At 41.0% G+C, this 17,272-nt stretch overlaps 2 protein-coding genes across 2 annotated transcripts; one reads left to right on the forward strand and one right to left on the reverse strand.

The window, feature by feature from the left end:
- Nucleotides 1-4,916: 4,916 nt before the first annotated feature.
- Nucleotides 4,917-10,869, forward strand: LOC106603090 (radial spoke head protein 4 homolog A). The gene is made up of 7 exons (XM_014196284.3): nt 4,917-5,239; nt 5,325-5,553; nt 5,666-5,968; nt 6,062-6,511; nt 6,610-6,754; nt 8,189-8,306; nt 8,436-10,869. The coding sequence occupies exons 1-7, from the start codon at nt 5,145-5,147 to the stop codon at nt 8,674-8,676; spliced, it is 1,581 nt and encodes a 526-aa protein (XP_014051759.1). The 5' UTR covers nt 4,917-5,144; the 3' UTR covers nt 8,677-10,869.
- A 2,462-nt stretch (nt 10,870-13,331) lies between these two features.
- snaa (Alpha-soluble NSF attachment protein) lies at nt 13,332-17,215 on the reverse strand. The gene is given in 11 exon segments (NM_001141047.1): nt 13,332-13,644; nt 13,729-13,779; nt 13,944-14,012; nt 14,103-14,207; nt 14,307-14,391; nt 14,520-14,575; nt 14,726-14,803; nt 14,959-15,005; nt 16,404-16,520; nt 16,615-16,697; nt 17,047-17,215. Coding segments are annotated over 11 exon segments (888 nt in total). The 5' UTR covers nt 17,142-17,215; the 3' UTR covers nt 13,332-13,542.
- Between the last annotated feature and the right edge of the window lie 57 nt (nt 17,216-17,272).

Genomic DNA, 17,272 nt, shown 5'->3' on the forward strand with positions numbered 1-17,272 from the left:
TCTAATAAAATAATTCTGTACAAACCTCATTACTCCCATTACTCCCATCACTCCATTCCCATCCAACCTCTCTGACCCTGTCCAACAACCTCTTCCTTTCTACATCATACATTTCATGTTCAACCATTTCCTCTACCATACAGCCATTACACAATCCAGTATCATGTTTGCCTATCAATTTCAAAGAGGAATTCAAACCTGTATGCCCTAATCTCGTCCTACACAACATAACTTCCTCCCTTCTGTTCCCATTATATGACATTATCTCCCATACAGATTTCCTTGTACTATGAAAATGTCTGCCCTTACTACTTTCATCCCATTGTCTCTGCCAGCAATCTAACCCATTTTTCTGAATCAATGTTTTAATTTCCCCTCTACCCAGCTGCACCTGTATATCCACAATAATATTTTACACTGCTTTTTTTCGCTATTATATCTACTATATAATTTACATAAACACCTGTATGATCTGGAATCCAACGGAACTGAATTTCAATATAATTTCTTTGTAACCCCAACAACAACATCATTATTTCGAACCATAAATCGTCACGTTCTCACTTTCCAGATCTTAAACTACACAAAACTGAGTCTGAACATATTTTGTAGTTTTAAATGCACCATTGTGCATCCTGAGTGCCCTCGCTTGCATCCTATCAAGGCGCAACAGCGATGTAAAATCTGCAGAACCATATACAAAGCACCCATAATCTATGAACGATCTCATCAAAGTACGATAAATATTAAGTAAAGATTGCCTATCTGCGCCCCAATCATCCCCAGCTATTGTCCTCATAAGATTTAATACTTTCTTACATGTAATATGACCTCTCCATGTAAGCTTTTCATCAAACCATTGCCCCAAATACTTAAATTCTGTTACCCTTTCCATTTGTTCTCCATATAATTGAACATAATCTTTTTGTTAGCTAACAACATGTAGCAAGATTTAGATAAAGATAACTTGAAACCCCATGATAATAGCACCAACCTGTGGAGTTCCATTTTCCACCTCATATTCTCTTGATATCTCCAATCCCACCCTGACCTGGAAGGTTCGGTCAAACAAGAAATCTATAATCCAGTTGTACATTCTCCCACTAATACCCATTCCATTCAATTTAATCAGTAGACCTTCCCGCCACATTGTATCATATGCTTTTTCAATGTCAAAACTTTTTCAATGTCAATGTCATGACACAGACTGACCAGGTAAACCCAGGTGAAAGATATGATTCCTTATCGATGTCACCGGTTAAATCCACTTCAATCAGTGTAGATGAAGCGGAGGAGACAGGTTAAACAAGGATTTTTAAACCTTACGACAATTGAGACAATGATTGTGTATGTGTGCCATTCAAGTGAATACAAATATGAATAATTCATATTTCTCTTGTTTTTGTAGCCAACCTAGCCAACCCCTAACACTGGCCAAGTCTCAGGTGAGCAGTGTACGCAAGAATCTGAAGCTGCACCTGTTGGCGGTGCTCAAGCACCCCTGCAGCCTGGAGTTTCAGGGTCAAATCAGTACTCTCCTCCTGGACCTGCGGATGTCCCCGAATGAAATTACCCGCAACACCCCAGCCCCACACGAACAGGCCCTGCCATGAGCTCTACACCGAGGGCATAAAGATCAAGATTGGTGAGTTGACTCCCACACCCCATACATCCTGTTATCAACCTGCAGTTCCGTACCATCTCTAATCTACAGTTTTCCTACTTTCAGAGCCTGCTCTTATAGAAGATGACGAAGATAAAGAAGAGCCAGCCCCCCTTCGGTCCCCAAGCCCTCCTCCAGGACAGTAGCACAGTCAGCCATCGACCTCACGACTGAGTTCCTTCACCCTCTGTTCTCCCCAGAGAACATGGCCAATCTGGTAAACTGCCGTGGTAGACTGTGGTTCATTCATCTTTGACACCAGGAGGATGTGAATGCCATTCTCATGTTTGTGTTGCTCTTCCACATACAGGTACTGATCAGCATTGTATCATGCCAGCGTCCTTCCAGGCCACATACACAGCAGTGGAGTCTGCAGGAACAGATGCCCAAATCAAACATTTGCTATAGAGTATAGGGTCAGGAACACTTATCTAGATGTAATATTTCAGTTGTTTTTTATTTTTTGTGGAATCATTTTGTAAAAACCCTGTTTTTGCTTTGTCATTATGGGGTATAATGTTTAGATTAATGAGGGGAAGAATTATTTTTTTTTAATCCATTTTAGAATAAGGCTGTAACGTAACAAAATGTGGAAAAGGTCAAGGGGTCTGAAAACTTTCTGAATGCACTGTATATGTCCCTGTTAGTTGTGCAGGTGTGGAAGTATCCTAAGGTGTGGGAGGGCTTTGTGAAGTGCTGCTAGAGTACCAAACCTGTGATGAGGGAGCCTCTTCTACAGCATGTCCACTCTTTTAGCCCCCAACTAACATCATCTCAGGTCCTGTGTTGCTCAGTTGGGTTAGGGTTAGGGTTAGGGTTATTTCCCTCATTAAAATGCAAATCATTTTAGAACATTTTTGACATGCGTTTTTCTGGATTTTTTTGTTGTTATTCTGTCTCTCACTGTTCAAATAAACCTACCATTAAAATTATAGACTGATCATTTCTTTGTCAGTGGGCAAACGTACAAAATCAGCAGGGGATCAAATACTTTTTTCCCTCACTGTATGTCATTTTAAGTGAAAATTTTAACACCCGCCAGTTTAACCCAGAAGCCAGTCGTACCAATGTGTCAGACGAAACACCGTTCAACTGGCAACAGCCTGCAGGCACCCGGCCCAACACAAGGAGTCACTAGGGTGCAATGAGCCAAGTAAAGCCACCCCGGACGACGCTGGGCCAATTGTGCACCGACCTATGGGACTCCCAGGCCACAGCCGGTTGTGGCACAGCCCGGGAATGAACCCGGGTCTGTAGTAACGCCTCTAGCACTCTGATGCAGTGCTTTAGACAGCTGCGCCACTCAAGAGGCCAATGCCCTTCATTCTTAATTACAGCATGGTCTCATAGACTCCACTTAACATAGTAAAGGTAAATCTGGCTGTTCAAATCAGTATGATATGTTACGTTTGGTATGGCTACATAAGACAGATGGTTACTTAAACCAAAAACGAAAGTAGGGTGGGTGGTTTGGGTGAGTCGGGTTGGGTTGGGTTGTTTTGGACAGTTGGGCGTAATATGTGAATGTCTAGCAACCCAAAGGTTACAAGTTCGAATCTTGGACAGGTGGGCATAAAAGGCAAATATCTAGCAACCCAAAGGTTGCGAGTTCAAATCTCATCATGGAAAACTTTAGCATTTTAGCTAATTAGCCACTTTTGAACTACTTTTTACCTACTTTGCAACTACTTATAATGTTAACTAACCCTTCCCCTAACCTTAACCCTTTAACCTAACTCCTAAACGTAACCCTAACCACTAGCCTAGCTAATGTTAGTTAGCTAGCTAACGTTACCCACAAAGCTAGAATTCGTAACATATCATACGTTTGCTAATTCGTAACATATTATACGTTTCGCAAATTCATAACATATAATACAAATTGGAATCCGTAACATATCATACGAAATAGGTGATGGACATCACAGATGAATGCATACCATATGAAACGTTACATATCATACAAAAATGTATCGAATTTACGTACAGAATAATACGAAATGCTCTGAGACCAGGTTGATTGCAACAATCCCACCTGTTGCAACCTTCGCACCCCATCCGGTACAAGCAGAACCTTTTTCAGCACCACTGAAAGAGCCAGTGCTACCAGTCCAGCAGTTTGTGCCAAATACAAAAGAGGAAGAGGAGCCCATGGAGGAAGGAGAAGCAGCCCCCGCTAGACGAAAGGAAACTGCTGACATAATTTTGCAGGTCATTTTTTGTCTCTTGTACACTGGCTGGTTGTATTCATGTGAAAGTTTTGAAAAGGTATAGCTTTAATGACACAACTGGTATCTTGCAACCGATAACGAGCAGAATAATCTACAGTCACTATGGGTATCCCCTCAAAATGACACTCATAAAAGCCATCCTGAAATATTATTAGATATACTGTAGATAGATGGTATATAATATAACTCAAATCAATTATGTTTCTACCAGGTGGATTTGTCAGTAGTGGAAGAAAATCCCACTCCGGACACTATAGAGACAGTGGGAGCCAATGAAGGAGACACCTACGGATCCTTCAGATGTCACTAACCAATTAAAAGTGGTCATCGAAAGACAGTACCACAGAAGCTGAGACTGGCACAGGAAATGCAGAATTATGCTCCATCTGAGGAAGGGCGTAAAGAACAATATTATAAACTGAGGATGAACAATTGCAAAATTGTGACTGCACCTCTATTTGTACTGGCTCTTAACACCATGAACCTATTTAAAGTAGACACTGATTCTTGTTCATCTCAAAATATCTATGTTATGTGTCCTTAGTTTCGTATTTGTCGAAATTGCCTGATGCACTGGGGCAATCTAGTGGGAAAAATATTTACCAAAATGTAATAGATTTTTCTTTTGAAAGTCCTCTGTCATGAGAAAAAAAGAAAACAGCTTTTTGTTTGTTATATTTTTCCCATGTCTTTTAATTGTGGCCAATTTGAAACAAACAACGTATAGATCAGCTCTCTGTCAAAGGTGGACGGTGAATTCAACCTTTACTTACGGTTTTTGATTGAGAATGCCTGCAAGTCATTTAACTTTTCAAGACTGTTTTGGGAGGGAAAGGCTATACAGACACACCTGACCTGCGAACTGACATTTAATTTCAGAATTGGTCAGGGTTAAGGGTTTAGTGAGGGTAAGCTAAGGATCCGTTTGAGAGTTTTGCAGGTCAGCAGTGCCAGGGGGTGACGGATGTGCTCCCGCTTGATGGACGTTCTATGCATAGCAAAGTATCACGAGCACAGCAACAGTATTGTTTACCCTATAGCAACGGGCTGCTCTTGTCGTTTTTTTTTACTGGTGAAGAACAAGAACTCGGATAGCTAGCATACCCCCGATTTTGGAAGTTTTAACGTTTTGGAAAAGTGTTGATAAACAACCTAAACTTAACCACGATACTGGTGCGTATTGGGTGTTAGCAATCTGTTTTCACCACAGGACCGTTTTTTGTTGTTGAGTTGTTAGGAACGCAAGAAAAATGTCAGAGGGAGCACTGAACAACCAACGGGAGCACACGGCGATCTGCTTCAAGGCCTTCATGCTCAAGAATAGTACAAAAAGCAATCTCAACCTGTGAGTATTTGTATGATTGCCATAGTGGATAGTGAAGGTAGCGTGCTAGTAAAGTGAGTATGACATTGTTCTCCAACCTTTTCAGCTATGACCATCTTTCACGATTACTGACCAAGGTGATGGATGAGCGTCCAGAAAATGTGGTTGACATAATTGAAGACATGAGCCGTGAGGTGAAGCAGGAATTGCTGCAGGACAAGCAGAGCACCTTGAGAGACATGCCACTGGCAACGGCTGCACAGCTCCTGGCTGAGCAGCAGAGGTTACTGTTTTCACGCAGAGGGGGTGATGATGGAGAACAAGAGGAGGAACTGGTAAGAGAAGAAATGACCCAGGTCCTTGCACATTCACTTTACCAAGACTGATTTGGGGAATGAATGAGCAAGTTGTATAGTGTAATCAATAATTATTTCATTATCTCAATAGGTAGAAACACCGCTCCCCAATGTGAGTGAGCTTGGCTTCTTCCTGGAGCAGGCTGGAGTGGGACTGGGTAGAGAGGAGATGCTGAGGGTCTTCCTGGCACTCAAGCAGCTGGTGGATTCCCAACCGCTAGTGCGCTGCCGACTTTGGGGCAAAATCCTGGGCACAGAGGGCAACTATCTTGTTGCTGAGTGCGAGTACAGAGAGGGGGAAGAGGAGGAAGAGGGTAATGAGGAAACAGTGGAAGATGAGGAAAGAGATGGAGAACCTCGGGATGATGATGAGGAAGCTGATGTGGTGGAAGTGGTGAGTTACTGAAAAAATGACTGTCTTACTGTATGTTGCTTTCATATTACGTTTCTTCTTGTATGAAAAGTTTATGATGACTTTGCATTTTAGATTGATACGCTCCCAAGATCCACCTTCAAGCCCCCGCCTGTGGTGCCAAAGGAGGAGAATCGCACAGGTGTGAACAAGTTTACTTACTTTGTGTGCAGAGAGCCTGGCCTTCCCTGGGTGAAGCTGCCCACTGTCACTCCCACCCAGATCACAGCCGCACGCCACATCCGCAAATTCTTCACAGGGAGACTGGATGCCCCCATCATCAGCTATCCTCCTTTTCCTGGCAATGAGGCCAACTATTTGCGAGCCCAAATTGCTCGCATCTCTGCCGGCACACAGGTCAGTCCCCTCGGATTCTATCAGTTTGCAGAGGAGGAAGGTGAGGAGGAAGAGGAGGGAGCCCGAGACAGCTTTGAAGAGAATTCTGACTTTGAGGGAATTCCTGTTCCTGAAATGGCAGAATCTCTATCCACCTGGGTGCATCATGTCCAGCACATCCTTCAACAGGTAACACTCAAACAAATTCCTTTTCTAATGTGATTCTGATAAGCCATTTTTAACCCATTTTTTTTGTGCCCTGAAAATGATCACATGGCCTCTCCTAGGGTCGCTGTGTGTGGGTGAACCTGGCTGACAAGCCTGAGGATGACTTTGAGGAGGAAGCAGATGAAGAGGAGAAGGAGGAGGAGCCTGATGAGCCTGATCCAGAGGTGGGGCCTCCCCTCCTCACTCCACTCTCTGAGGATGCAGGTCAGTCTATTCCAGCGGAGAACAACTGCCCCCTCTCATTGAAGCCACGGAAGTTAAAGTCCGACCGCGGTACTGAAGGCATTGTTTGCACAAAACAGGATCCACATTATAGTGAATGGAAATATGTCAATCTTCGTGTATGTGTGTATGTCAATCTTCGTGACCATCATGGTACCAATAATTGCTTCTAATAACACCAGATGTATATCCTTGAACCGATTATTTTAAAATCGCACAGAGAAGAAGTTATAACGATAATTTAGTTAATGGAAGCCTGCAGTACCCCGGTCGGCCTTCAACTTGAGGTACTCAATGAGAGGGGGCAGCACTGAGCTAGCCTGCAACGTCACTTCCTGGAGTAGCTCCAAACAGAAGAGACCATAAGCAAAGACAGTACAGTATGAAGGTAGGCTTAAACTGCTTCTCCAATAGAAATCCCTGATCAAACTTGTAGGCGATGTCATGGCGACGTTGGCTAGCTAGAAAAACGTCATTGGGTCTAGTGGTCATCTCACACAGAATGTGCAAGCCGTCAAATCAAAGGCACTCATTTTTGATGAAAATAAAAAGGTGTCAGCGTGTCACTTTCACAAGGTTGGAGTAATAACATGTTCAAATACATATGACATTGGCTCAAATCTAGGTTGTGCCTTTAGATTTCGAGAAAATTCACAACTAAGGAAGAATTTTTCACTTCTCTCATTGACCTCTCAAACGCCAAACCCTGGTCTGCTAAGTCTGCTTCGCAAGCGTTCCCAGAAGACAATGTTTTGTCTTTGGGTTGAGAAACTCTGCGATAAGGACACAGCTGACGCTTACACCGACTACATGGTTTGGGGGTGCTGTCGAGAAATATCCGCCAACGGGCGAGGGAGGGGGGATTGAGGGAAAATAATGACCTGCTCATAGAGTGCTGTCACCAGGAATAATAAAGGCCTAGTTCACTGATTTAGTTGAAAAAAGGCCTAGTTAGATTTTTTTTAAATTATATATATTTTTGTCATTACAATTTATCAGGGGTTGCTGCAGCACCCTCAGGACCCCTACTTCCCGCGGCTATGACCGACTAGACGAAACCTTAACCAAACCCTTAACCCAGACCCTAACCTAATCTTGATCAATTCTGACATTAAATATCAGCTTGGGTGTCAGGCGTATCCTTATAGCCTTTTTCAGCTCAAACTGCGCATTTTATGTCTCCATGAGACGCCATCTTAACCAACTTCATTTGGCTTCAATGCGCTATTGAGTCTTCACATAGGAATGAATGGTGTCACGTGAGCGATGGCTTTGTCCATTCATATATAATCATTGGTCTGTTCTCAGTCTGTTGGTTGGCCTACATTTTCACTCCACGCTGGTGGCATGTCTATTATGAACATTCCTCCCTATGTGTTAAACTCATTTCAACTGCATGATGTGTTTGCGTTTCAGAGACTACCAACACCCCTCCCTGGAGCTCCAAGATGTCCTCCACCCTCATCCCTCAGTTTGCTATTGCAGTGCTGCGCTCAAACCTCTGGCCAGGGGCTTATACTTATGCCAGTGGAAAGTAAGATTGAGTGTCATTTATTTATTTTGAGAACTTTGTAGGGGTAATGTATTATATATTATTATAACTGTGGGATACAGACAATATCCCCAATCAAATAAATCTGTTTTTTGTTGTTTCCTAATTTAGGAAGTTTGAGAACATCTACATTGGCTGGGGCCTGAAATTTGCAGGGGAAGGGTACATCCCAACTGTTCCAACAATGCCCCAGAGAGAATACCCCAGTGGGCCAGAGATCACAGAGTCCCTGGACCCCAGTCTGGAAGAAGAGCAGGCCCTGAAAGCAACCCTGGAGGAGCAGAGGGCTGCCCAAGAAGAGACAGAGGGCCTGGGTGAAGACGAAGAGGAGGAGGAAGAAGAGGATGTTTAAAGATTACTTTGTAGTTAACAAACACTACATTACAAAATAGGCAACATTTACTGTTGACTAAAGCCCTAGGGCTCCATTCAATCCACGTCGCAAATTTCAGCTTTACAGCGTGATAGACATTTAAAAGCAATGTTCCGGCTTTAGCTGAGACTGCATTCATAGCAAATGCCGCATCTGTCGGCTCAAAATTACCTTTACATTTCTACTGCGGAATCTGTAACGCTTCAGCAATAGATTAAATAGAGCCCTTAATTTATTAAGAACAAATAAAACAATTCGTACAGCAATGTCCACTGAGAGAACAGTGCTTGTACATGTTTTTTTTTGTAGTCATTTTTTAAAGATTATACAGACAAACAGGTAGAGAGGAAAACACACACTGATCCCCTCCCAAATCGAACCCACCCTCACCCACCACGCTCCAACAGTGTCCCACCCCAATACCAGGTTTTAATTAAACAATATTTGTGCATTTAATTTACATACTTTTTTAGACATCAGGCCATAGATGTGTTGGCAAGGCAGACTTCACTGTTTATTACTTTCCACATGAAGCAGACAAGTAACTCAATACCTCAGTAATTGCTCCTGTCCTTAATTGGCCATGTCAGAACATGTGGGGTGAGCCTTCAATATGTATATACAGTACCAGTCAAAAGTTTGGACACACCTACTCATTCCAGGGTTTTTCTTTATTTTTGCTATTTTCTACATTGTAGAATAATAGTGAAGACATCAAAACTATGAAATAACACATATGGAATCATGTAGTAACCAAACAAGTGTTAAACGAATCAAAATATATTTTATATTTGAGATTCTTCAAAGTAGTCACCCTTTGCCTTGATGACAGCTTTGCACACTCCTGGCATTCTCTCAACCAGCTTCATGAGGTAGTCATCTGGAATGCATTTCAATTAACAGGTGTGCCTTCTTAAAAGTTAATTTATGGAATGTCTTTCCTTCTTTGAGTCAATCAGTTGTGTTGTGACAAGGTAGGGGTGGTATACAGAAGATAGCCATATTTGGTAAAAGACCAAATACATATTATGGAAAGAACAAATAAGCAAAGAGAAATGACAGTCCATCATTCAGGAAATGACAGTCCATCAATCAGGAAAACTTCAAGAACTTTGAAAGTTTCTTCAAGTGCAGTCGCAAAATGCAATCAAGCGCTATGATGAAACTGGCTCTCATGAGGACTGCCACAGGAAAGGAATACCCAGAGTTACCTCTGCTGCAGAGGATAAGTTCATTAGAGGTACCAGCCTCAGAAATTGCAGCCCAAATAAATGCTTTAGAGTTCAAGTAACAGACACATCTCAACATCAACTGTTCAGAGGAGACTGCGTGAATCGGGCCTTTGGTTGAATTTCTGCAAAGAAACCACTACTAAAGGACACCAATAAGAAGACGAGACTTGCTTGGGCCAATAAACACGAGCAATGGACATTAGACCAGTGGAAACCTTTCCTTTGGCCTGATGAGTCCAACCAGCATGGCTGCAACAGCATTCTGCAGCAATACGCCATCCAATCTTGTTTGCGCTTAGTGGGACTATCATTTGTTTTTAAACAGGACGATGACTATTTGACCAAGGAGAGTACTGGAGTGCTGCATCAGATGACCTGGCCTCCACAATCACCCGACCTCAACCCAATTGAGATGGTTTGGGATGAGTTGGACCGTAGAGTGAAGGAAAAGCAGCCAACAAGTGCTTAGCATATGTGGGAACTCCTTCAAGACTGTTGGGAAAGCATTCCAGGTGAAGCTGGCTGAGAGAATACCAAGAGTGCAAAGCTGTCATCAGGGCAAAGGGTGACGACTTTGAACACTTTTTTGGTTACTACATGATTCCATATGTGTTATTTCATAGTTTTGATGTCTTCATTATTATTTTACTATAGTAAAAATAAAGAAAACCCCTTCAATGAGTATGTGTGTCCAAACTTTTGACTGGAACTGTATATCTCTATAACCATAAAAGAGCATGACAGAAACAAGGTAGAGAATAAGAGAGACAGATTTTGTATTCATTTTGCATTAACAAAAAACATGGAATGCATGGCAATGTAACGTAATAGGTAAAACATTTTATTATTTGTTGAATCTGCTAACCCTGTGAATCAGGATCATTAACTATCATCATCCTTCTGTTTAATCTGTTGCTCTGTAATACAGATGTTTGACTAATGTGTAATGTACATGGTTGAAGTCGGAAGTTTACATACACCTTAGCCAAATACATTTAAACTCAGTTTTTCACAATTCTTGACATTTAATTCCTGACACCACAATTCCTGACATCCTAGTAAAAATTCCCTGTCTTATGTCAGTCAGGATCACCAGTTTATTTTAAGAATGTGAAATGTCAGAATAATAGTAGAGAGAATTATGTAATTCAGCTTTTATTTCTTTCATCACATACCTAGTGGGTCACAAGGTTACATACACTCAATTAGTTTTTGGTACGATTGCCTTTAAATTGTTTAACTTGGGTCAAACGTTTCGGGTAGCCTTTCACAAGCTTCCCACAATAAGTTGGGTGAATTTTGGCCCATTCCTCCTGACAGAGCTGGTGTAACTGAGTCAGGTTTGTAGGCCTCCTTGCTCGCACACGCTTTTTCAGTTCTGCCCACAAATTTTCTATAGGATGAGGTCAGGGCTTTGTGATGGCCACTCCAATACCTTGACTTTGTTGTCCTTAAACCATTTTCCACAACTTTGGAAGTATGCTTGGGATCATTGTCCATTTGGAAGACCCATTTGCGACCAAGCTTTAACTTCCTGACTGATGTCTTGAGATTTTGCTTCAACATATCTTTATAATTTTCCTTCCTCAGGATGCCATCTATTTTGTGAAGTGCACCCGTGCCTCCTACAGCAAAGCACCCCCACAACATGATGCTGCCACCTCCGTGCTTCACGGTTGGGATGGTGTACTTCGGCTTGCAAGCCTCCCCCTTTTTCCTCCAAACATAACGATGGTCATTATGGCCAAACAGTTATATTTTTATTTCATCAGACCAGAGGACATTTCTCCAAAAATAATTATCTTTGTACCCATGTGCAGTTGCAAACCATAGTCTGGCTTTTTTATGGCAGTTTTGGAGCAGTGGTTTCTTCCTTGCTGAGCGGCCTTTCAGGTTATGTCGATATAGGACTTGTTTTACTGTGGCTATAGATACTTTTGTACCTGTTTCATCCAGTATCTTCACAAGGTCCTTTGCTGTTGTTCTGGGATTGATTTGCACTTTAAGCACCAATGTACGTTCATCTCTAGGAGACAAAACGCATCTCCTTCCTGAGCGGTATGACGGCTGCGCGGTCCCATGGTGCTTATACTTGCGTACTATTGTTTATACAGATGAACATGGTATCTTCAGGTGTTTGGAAATTGCTCCCAAGGATGAACCAGACTTGTGGAGGTCTACAATTTTTTCTGAGGTCTTAGATGATTTCTTTTGATTTTCCCATGATGTCATGCAAAGAGGCACTGAGTTTGAAGGTCAGCCTTGAAATACATCCACAGGTACAACTCCAATTGACTCAATTGATGTCAATTAGCCTATCAGAAGCTTCTAAAGCCATGACATCATTTTCTGGAATTTTCCAAGCTGTTTAAAGGCAGTCAACTTAGTGTATGTAAACTTCTGACTCACTGGAATTGTGATACAGTGAATTATAAGTGAAATAATCTGTCTGTAAACAATTGTTGGAAAAATGACTTGTGTCATGTACAAAGTAGAGGTCCTAACTGACTTGCCAAAACTATAGTTTGTTAACAAGAAATTTGTGGAGTGGTTGAAAAATGAGTTTTAATGACTCCAACCTAAGTGTATGTAAACTTCCGACTTCAACTGTATACTACGCATTACCTCTTATTAAATCAAGCCACAAGATAATTTTATCATTTAAAACAAAATGTTTAATCAAAGAATAATCAAGATGGGAAATAAATAAAAATGGTTAAGTGCAAGATCGTAATAAGCTACCACCTTCATGCGCATGGGCAGGCTGCTAGGAATCATCTTAGTTCTACCCATAGCACTGAGGTAAATCCATCTCCCTGTGTGGGAATTTAAAGCGATTTCCTTTGGAATGACAACATAGAAATAGTATCTATTGTATAATAATACATCAAAATTCAACGTGTTAACATTTAAGAGATCAATAAATAATGATTAAAAAGGGAATGGCTGCTAGCAGACTCCTCTGAAATAATGTATACTTTTCTCCAGAGTTGAAAAATGTGTACCATCTCTTCCAAAGTCTAAACCCAATATAAGATGCCCAACAAAAACTTCTTTGGCTGACGACTTTCCTATTGTGTAAAACAAGAGCAGCATTGAGCAATGCCCAACATACTTCAAAAAGGTAAATTAGAAGCCTTGACATTTTATGACTGAAACACTTTAACAAACCAGTCCATGACAGTATGTTCCACTACTATATAATGTTGCCTCTGGAAACGTCCAGGACGTACATTACCTAAAAGCATGTGACGTGGAGTTACTGTGACAGAAAACAACACATGACAAGTAATAAACTACGACAATGTTTAGTCTCAGGTAATTATCCATCTTATTTGGATGGGATAGCTACACTTCTTTATCTACCTGGTGCTATTCTACACAGGATTTTGCCAGTAGTTTATCTTTGGGTCTGGGCCAGGACCTTTATTGCTTGACAACACATGAGAGATTGATAAGTGGATAGACAGGAAACACTAATTTAAAGGGTTCAATGCCTGTGATTAAAGGATGAGACCAGCCAGAGAGAAAAATGGAAAGTTATTCAGGAATTTGACGTGATATATAGCGGTACACTTCCGGGAGTGTTCTGATGGATTAGCAGAGGGAAGGATTAGCGAAGGTCGCTCTCATCATCCTGTATTTGTTTCTTGATCCGAAGTAACATAGTGGTGTTCCACTGATCCAATCTTGAGATGGAGTCAAAGTCTTTAACCTGTTAGAGAACAACTGGTTTAATGGACAAACATCATTTAAACATGCAATTCTGTCATTATGGAATGGCATGAGAAAAACCTACCGCATCAGTGAATGCATCCACATCATGTTCCTCATATGCATCTAGAAGTTTCTGTTAAAATTACAGCAGCACAATACTTATCCCTCATTAAATGTGTCATGTTTGCTTTTATATCCACTCAGATTTAAAGCCATTCAAAGAGATGTTTAACTTAGAAAATAAGGCAGAAATGCAAAACACAAACATAGTGACCCATGATTTAATAATAGACCTACCTTAACCAGTTTGCATTCTCTAGCGTCTGAGAAGGCTGGGAACATTTCCTCATATCTCTGTACAGACAGCTGACGGTAGACAAGAGATCAGAGCAAAGTCAAAACTACTACATAGAGGCAAAGCGTTGATGTGTAGGTATGAGGAATATAAAGACTCACCCTTGCATTAAGCATGTCCACACAGAAGTGACACAGAGCTGCTTTGAAGAAGTGATCTTTAGCACCATACTTCAACAGGACGCTGTCCATTGCATATGTTCCGATCTAAGCATCACACAAAACAAACTCATAAAAGGATAATTGGGAAAGCCCACTATAGCAGTTAGTTGGTCATTTAATACACATACATATGTAAATACACACCTGTTCATAAATTTCAATGGCTTTTTGGTACTGTTCCAGTTGGGCAGCATAGGTGGCCACTTTCAAAAGGCACTTATTTGCAGCACTACAATTAGATTGGCAGGAAAATAATCAGTTCAAAAGACATTTACACAACACTAAAATAAATGTATGAAAAGTGGGATGGAATAGACCAGTAAAACCATAAGAGTTTATGCCAGAACATTGAAACACCTGTTTGACTCCTCCCCTTTGTAGTAATCTGCTGCCTGTTCATAGTGAGCAATGGCCTGTGGATTAAAGATGCACATTTACTAGTCATGGCCTCTCATTAATATCAAAGGACTGAAATATGTGAAAGATCTAAAAAAAAAAAAAAAAAAAATTTAAAAAACAGTACATTACAGGATACAACACTCTATAAGGCTCTGATAACTTACCTTATCAACGTCTAACAGCTCACTCTCGTAGATCTCAGCAATAGATATGTGGTGTTTGGCTGCAATGGTGAAACGGCCCTGCAGACCAGAAGAGGTTAAATAATAATAATCATCAACACCATACAGCTAGTGCTCCTGAACACTAGGCACAATTTTACGAGCATTGAGCAGGCTTGAGATGTAGTTATTTGTTACACTGTGTAGTAAATACAGAAATACTCCTAGCTTCTCACCATGTCTGTGTAAATTTCAATGGCTTGGTTCAGGCAGTTGATGGCCTCTGTGGAGATGAAAAGTACATTCAAATGGAATCAAAGTCACACAGGAATCACTGTTTACCTTGGATCTTCAGTGTAGGATTCTTATAGGGCAGTGGTCACCAACCGGTCGATCACCAAACATTTCTGTAAAAAACCCAATGATAAAGCCTTGTGTTCCTATTTTATTTTTTTATGAGTCTCGGGCTGTTGGTGGTAGGTGCAGCCAATTCAGCTGCCCTTCGCGCCAGATAAGCAAACTGTTGCCATTTCATGTGTCTGAAGGTACAAACTCTGCCTTTCCGGTGGGCCTGGAGAGGAAATCAAGTGCACTATGCCACCCATGGCCAATCAGATTGCTCAGATGACCGAGTCTGCAGTAACGTAGCAGACATAGAAGAAATCTACCACAAAATTTATACTGTGAGATTTCAAAACGTTTAAAAACATGACTAGAGACTGTCAACGAATACAGCAAAGAACTGTTGTTTTTATGAGTGAGTTCATGTTTAAGTTCTTACTCAGCACTGTCAACACTTTATATTCAACACTTTTATAAGCCATAAAATACACTTCCTTTCTATTTACACTCAGCGCTACAACAAGCAGTGCAGCAGTAATGAATAAGTAGGCAAGTGTATGTATAGGCTTGCGGAGTTGTTATTATTAGTGGCTTGGGTCTTTTTTAATATCAAGGAATATTTCATTTTCTCTGTTTATTGGAGTAACAACATGAATTTGTGCATGAGGCAGAAATAATGCGGTGCGACTCGAGTTTTGCCATCAACTGGAAGACGGTGTCCCCTTTTGGTCAGTGGAGGAAAGGGAGAGTGGAGGGATGTTGAGAGACGGACCCTCAGTCTGCTGCTCTCTCCCTCCGCTGAGACTGACCATCAGATGCAGGCACCATCAGCCCAGTAAAATAAAAAGCAAATTATTTAAATGCATGCTCACTCAGCTGTGCCTCACAAGTAATACAACAATAGATCTATTACTGGTGTGATTATACAGCCTACCTCAAACTTTGAAATATATATATATTTTTAATGTCCCAAACAACAATGCATTGGCAGGTAAATTCAAGCAAAGCCAGTATGTGGTGATAATGTATTGGGCCTATAGCTTACTGCACAAACCTCATTGCTACAGTACTGTTTTTAATTGGTTATTGTTGCATAGGTTTACATTCTTTAAGTCATGTTAATAAAACAATCAAAGTGGTCGATTGCGGCATGCATTTTGACTCAGAAAGTGATCTTGACTCAGAAAAGGTTGGTGACCACTGTAATAGGGCATATACAGCGGCACACATTGTTCAACCCTTGAACGACATAATACAATTTATATTTAATGTCTGTTCCATAAACCCAACTATAATTTTGATAATGCAATTGTAATCTCTTTAGTAAAATGCGATGTACCTTGTGGGTCTGCTTTTTTGAACGCATTGCCTGCATTAAGTAAATTGATGGCTCCATCAAGTTTGTTGTCCATCTGCAGATGGAGGTGCGCTGCTTGGGAGAATGCATTGCCAGCAGCTGGAACAAAATGTGAACCAATATTAGGTTGGTTGCATCCAACACAATCCCTCTTGTTCTAAATGTCCACTATAAAACTCGAACCAAATCTTACCACTCCAATTTTTAGCCATTTTGAACATGTTTGCTGCCCTCACATACATGTCACACGCTTCCTCATATTTCCGGGATGAACCTCTAGAGAAATACACAGATAATGCTGTTTAGATCTTACGAATACTACATATCAATACCAAACATGTTTGGCATGGCAATGAACGAACAAGGCAAAAATTCGATATAGCCAGGTTAGATGAAAAGGGAATATTTGACTGAATAGTCCCTGTCGCTCACAATTTGGTGTAGCATAACTAGCTAGCCAACGTTATCGTCACCTTATATATAGTTATTCTTAGGTGAGTATTTTCGTAGGTCCATACTTTGATATTAAAATACTTATGGGATGGGGATCTGAATTAGTAGTAGCTAGCTAATACAATTCAAGTAAACAAGCTAACTAGGATAGCTAAACTTATTAGGCACATACCCGAACAACGCCCCAAATCCTCGTGAGGATTTCATCTTTTTATCAGCCTCAGCGATGAGAGCCAAAGCCTCCTTCTCTTTCCCAGAATTATCCATATTTTTAAAACAATTTATTATTCGTTAGCTCTGGAAATTGTACGTGGTATTCAATGCAGAACACAGTACGCTCTGTATTTACATTTAGCCACGCGTCACATCCGTTGTTATTATACGGAAGCGTCACACTG

Source organism: Salmo salar, chromosome 04 (genome assembly GCF_965601325.2).
Source record: "Salmo salar chromosome 04, fSalSal1, whole genome shotgun sequence".
Taxonomy (NCBI): Eukaryota; Metazoa; Chordata; class Actinopteri; order Salmoniformes; family Salmonidae; genus Salmo; species Salmo salar.

What these genes read in the sequence shown, in the direction of transcription:
- LOC106603090 (XM_014196284.3), top strand. Translation starts at nt 5,145, where the DNA reads ATGTCAGAGGGAGCACTGAACAACCAACGGGAGCACACGGCGATCTGC. An exon ending in AAGCTGATGTGGTGGAAGTG is followed by an intron (nt 5,969 to 6,061) that starts GTGAGTTACTGA and finishes TTTGCATTTTAG; the next exon opens with ATTGATACGCTCCCAAGATC. An exon ending in TATACTTATGCCAGTGGAAA is followed by an intron (nt 8,307 to 8,435) that starts GTAAGATTGAGT and finishes TTCCTAATTTAG; the next exon opens with GAAGTTTGAGAACATCTACA.